The 5,000-nt window shown below is 42.8% G+C and overlaps 1 protein-coding gene across 1 annotated transcript in view; it reads right to left on the bottom strand.

Moving 5' to 3' along the window:
- LOC138026741 (metastasis-associated protein MTA3-like) overlaps positions 1 to 5,000 on the bottom strand; it is a 19,919-nt gene that overhangs the window by 2,335 nt on the left and 12,584 nt on the right. The window contains exons 14-20 of the mRNA XM_068874196.1: positions 4,370 to 4,483; positions 4,017 to 4,097; positions 3,812 to 3,876; positions 3,408 to 3,624; positions 2,440 to 2,865; positions 1,371 to 1,460; positions 1 to 412 (exon numbers count right to left, since the gene is read on the bottom strand). The exon at positions 1 to 412 is cut by the window's left edge and continues 123 nt beyond it. Coding sequence (XP_068730297.1) covers positions 1 to 412; positions 1,371 to 1,460; positions 2,440 to 2,865; positions 3,408 to 3,624; positions 3,812 to 3,876; positions 4,017 to 4,097; positions 4,370 to 4,483 — 1,405 coding nt within the window. The remainder of the gene's footprint in view (positions 413 to 1,370; positions 1,461 to 2,439; positions 2,866 to 3,407; positions 3,625 to 3,811; positions 3,877 to 4,016; positions 4,098 to 4,369; positions 4,484 to 5,000) is intronic.

Below are 5,000 nucleotides of genomic sequence, written 5' to 3'. Positions count from 1 at the left end.
CTCTGACCAACCGTCGCCTTATTTGGTACAGCATTACCAACTGGATTCACAGGCATCCCACTCTCTGTCTTGATGGGTGGTAGGGCAGGGGCAGGGGCAGGGGCAGGGGCAGGGGTAGGGGCAGGGACAGGGACAGGGACAGGGACAGGGGCAGGGGCAGGAGCAGGGGGCTTGGGGAGGAGGTAAGGCTTGTTTGTAGCACTTTGTACAGAGTAATTTGGAATGTTGTTAACCCCTCGCTCTAAATGAAGCTGTCCGTTGATATACGACGTCACCGAGTGCTGGGCGTATGGCATTATCTTAGTTGAACCTGGGCCCATGGCTGGACTGACGTCACAGTATGCTGGGTACGACCGCTGCTTAGGTGGTTCCGTGGACGTATGCATTGTTTGTTCGTGGTGAGTGAGACTCGCTAAGGTGAAATAAACGAAACAAAATAGAAACAATGAGTGCTTTCCTTTATACCTGACCATCATGTCGGAGACTAGTGGAACTAACCAAGGAAAAATGAAACAACCTTTTTCATCAAAAGTCAATTTCCAACCGGACCGAAGCGTTCCATTGACGTTAAGGAGCAAGGGTGGCACAGTCGGTTAGTGCGCGGCCTTGGTGCATAAGGTCCTGAGTTCGATCCCCGGATCTCACATCCTTGTTTCGACTTCTTTCCTTTAAGTGTAGCCTAAGTAGCTTTAAATACTCTTAAAACGGAGCACTGATGGAAAAGAGGGGGTAAAATGAGCGCACCGTCGGGCTTCCTGGGAGAATACTCTCTAGAGAGTAAAGGAACTTCCGACGTTAAATAAGGTGTACCTGTACCTTCGACCGAAATTTTGGTTACATCACAGTGAGGTGGGACTGGAAACGATAACGTTTCGGTCTGACCCCACCCACCGACCAAATATTCCGGTCGGCCCGTACCGAAACGGACCTTTTCATTTGACTTCTGCCCGAAATTCCGGAAATTTCGGCTTAATGGAAAGCACCTTTGCACCAAATACGCGAATACTCTAATTTCCTATGGAACAACCCAATTCACGGCGTTTTTCACCGGTGTAGCAAGAGTACGAAGCTTGCTTAGCTGTGTAAAAATTACTGTTTGAAAGCATTATTTGCTATGGCAGGAATTTGGAGAACAAACATCCCTATCTCCTCCTCCCCTCCCATGCCAGATTTCTCTCGACCAACGCCTTTTCATCTTAGTTCCCGAGGAGGTTACAGGCGAACTTATACAACGCAGGTTGCGAGGATTTCAATGAAAACACGGAAGAAAGAAATAGGAAAAACCGTACTCTAAGCAACCAAAAACATGAGCTAAGTTAACAGTTTCCTCAAGTGGCAAATTCTTAATAGAAACAACTACAGCAACCAACCTTGATTATGGAGAATTTTGCCACAGTAGTTGCACTCAAAGCCTTTTTTCCCCAAAGGGGAAGTTGCACTGAGTCTCTTAGGAGATGGTCCTGGAGGCAGAAACACAAAGGGACAAATGTTAAGCATTTTGTTACACGGCTGGTGCCAATTGCCTCCGATTGGATAAGTGCGAGAGCATTGTTCAACCATAATGCCCACAAGCAGATATAAAAAAACAACACTTAAGTTTATGTCAGTGAGGTCCGATGCTTGCAAAGGTGGACGAAATTAACCGTACCAACTGTATGGATACGCCTTAAAACTAACGAAACTAACGGAATACGAGTTTTGTTCACCTGAGTTATATTCCTTCAAACGATGAATGAACTGATGTCACTTCCGCTTGAATCATCATAATAATGAAGGGGGTAGTTTCTAAAGAAACTGTGGTGCTGTGTCGGTGGGGAAGTAGTATACAAAAATTTGGTTTTATCAACGGAGTTGATAATGTAAATTGGCCACCGTACTGAGATTCTAAAAGCTAGTGGCCAATTTACATTATCAACTCCGATGATAAAACCACATTTTCATATCATAATAAGGCAACGTTCGGTTTTCACGGCAAATCCTCAAACCTTGGCCTCGCCATGACATCGTCAAAACGTCAATGCTTCAGTTTTAGATTTTCCCTCACTCTCTGTGCACGAAATTCTCAGCCAATCATAATTTCAATAGACCCCTTTAGCTTGTATGTTTTGTTTTCCCATTTCAGTTTCTTTCAAATGTCGTCTTATGCACGTGTATACGTACGCATAATTTGTAAAAAAAAACAAAAGGAAAATTCCCTTGGGAACAGCACGTGCTCTGAAATGGGACAACAAAACGTACAAGCTGAGGAGATCAATTTTCTCGCATTAAACGTCAACTAAATTTATTTGCATCGTGATTCGTTAATTCTGTTGTCTGTTGCAACTGGGTGAAGAAATTATTCTTTTCATTCTACAACCATTCACCATTCCAACAAAACAATTGGAAACTAAGCATTTTTTTTCTACTTAACTCAAACACTATGCAATCAATGCTTCTCACCCTCGATGCCATTCTGTTGCACCGCTGTTGAACCATCGTGTGGTCTCTTTCTGGCCATCATATGATTACTGGTCTGTTGAGTTATCGGTTGCTTCTGCACAACTGGCTTAGCCGATGGTATAGCCGCATACTTCCAGTCGCTGGCCTTGGGTGGGGTTGGTTGGATTGGCACATAACTCTTCGAGGGAGGTATCATTTTTCTTGAGGGGGAGGTAATCGAATTCCCCGTAGGTGTGGGTGGGGAGGGTAAGGTTGGCGAGTGTTCTTTTGAGATCGGTAACAAAGTTGGTTTCAGTGGTTTGGGTTTTCGTGCTTTTGGTGGATTTGCTTTGATCTTTTCAACTGTTTCATGGATTTTTCGAGGTATCCTCTGCTTTTTTGCTTTGATTATGGCCTCAGCTTTAGGAGTCTCCAGCCGTTTTAAACCTTAAAGCAAGAAAAAGAAAAAGAGCTAAATTAGACTGCACCAGGATAAAAAAAAAAGACAAGAAAGTCCTTAATACGTTACTGGGGGACAATGATTCAAGGATTGACTAATAAAAGTCAATTTCTTGCTATGTTGTACTCTGCTGTATTTACAATAGCTTTCTGATAGTCATGAATAAAGGGTTGGACCTAAGACAAAGTGTTTATAATTAAGTTCCACATACCCAAGTTTGACTGTAAATAAAAGACTGAAATGAAAACTTACGAAATCACTAATCGGTGAAACAAATGTACATCTAAAGTCGTTACATTCATTCCTGGACATAAACTCTGTTTATGAGAGGGCACCCTTCCAAAGGGTTTACACATCACTGGTTTCCTCCCTTAAGCAATGGACAATGACGTCTTTTGCTATATATTTGCATTCAGTGACTTGCAGAGTACATTCCTCTTAAGAAGGCCGCAGAAGGCGGTCGAAAATTTAGTTTTAACGTTTTTAGATCTGTTTTAAACCCCCTTGTTAGAACTTTAAATGTGCATACATTGTGTTCTTATGTCCTGAATGTTAAGCACCCCTCCAGGCACTCTACAGTGATGTACTTTATTGAAGAGATCCTGACAGAGTCGCCGTGCAAGTCTTGTGAGAGGTGTGGCTTTGATATAAAATGGCGACCTGGGTTTAAGTTTGCGCGGGCTTGGTGGCCTGTAGCCATGCACAGCTGTTAGGTGGCGAGTCAGGTTTGGACGTGAATTGAAGACCTGCAATAAAAAATATATTTGTCACTTGCTTTTGAAATAACAACACCTGCAAGTTTGCTATGACTTGTATTACCAAATAACACTTTGAAGGCAATCAGATGTGAGCTTGAAACAAAAGAGAGAGAGAGGTCAGATTGTCTAAATTATTAGCAGAACAGTCCCTCTAAATCTAACAAAAATAATATACCTTATCACATTGTGAGACAGCACATTTGTACATCTTGTGTGTTCCCATGTGGCTTGACAACCGTTCTGTTAAGAAAAAAGGCAGAAAACCATTTGATCTCCCCCCAAAATTGTGGGAAATGGAAGACTGGGAAATATGCCCCAGAAATTAAGCAAATATTGGTTGGGTTATGACAACAGAATTAATATTTTATTTTATCACTAACCTGCTCTGTTGAACACCTTGCCACAAACTCTGCAAGTATATCTTGGTTCCAGTCCACCATGCCCCTTACCGGACAAACCATCTAAAGTAAATAAAATATCACACAGTGTGAATTGACAAATGAAGTCTGAAGGGGCGTTACAAAATAGTAATCTTTCACAAGATTGATAATACTGGGAGAAGAATGAAAAAACATTAAACTGATGAAAGCAACAAACAGTAATGATAATAACACTGATGATAGTGACAGATGATATAACATTTTTACAACAAAGTGACAGAAGAACATTTCAACAACGTTCAATCTGCTGAAAGGGAAGGGCATGAACACTTAATGAGGAAGAGTATTAATACCTGGTCTTTTTAATCCACCATATTTCTTCCAATAAATCCAGCACAATGTGCAAAGCCAAAACTTGTGCTGCGAATTGGGGAGTCCCCAAGGATACCACTGTTGGGATGAAGTTCCTGCCAAAGTAAAGAATAGAGTTGCAGTGAGCAAATTCTAACAAAATGATTCACTTTTTTAAATGTGGCTAAATGCAATTTTAACCTAGTTAACAACAAAGAGATGCTGGTTTTCCTGTGCATCAGGGTCCATGACGGAGCGGTTTGCTTAGTGGTCAGCGGCCTCAGGCATACATGCACAGGCTCACGTAGGTCACGCGGTCTCAGCGTAGCGGCTATTTGGAACCATGTTGGGAAGAGCGTTGTGCGGCCTTTGCTTTTCTTTTCTTTAAGCCGTTGTTTTCCAGCAGTAGTGCTTTCTTATTTTTCTGCCTCTCTCCCACTACCCCTCCCCCCCTTTTTTTTCTCTTTCCACTGTTATCACAGTGTGACAGGTGCCTGGATGTCCCTGTGTGTGGGGGCTTATGGCTGGGTTGCGGGGATTGCTAGCCATGGGAGCGTTTTACTGTCTAGGGGCTGGCTGATCACAGTGGAGGCCCGTGGACACCCCGGGCACCCACCTTCCACTCAGCTCGAT

The sequence above is a fragment of the Montipora capricornis genome, chromosome 12, assembly GCF_036669925.1.
Source record: "Montipora capricornis isolate CH-2021 chromosome 12, ASM3666992v2, whole genome shotgun sequence".
In the NCBI taxonomy this organism is placed as follows: domain Eukaryota; kingdom Metazoa; phylum Cnidaria; class Anthozoa; order Scleractinia; family Acroporidae; genus Montipora; species Montipora capricornis.
The sequence above is the reverse complement of the archived record's forward strand: the minus strand, read 5'-3'. Positions and strand labels throughout refer to the sequence as shown.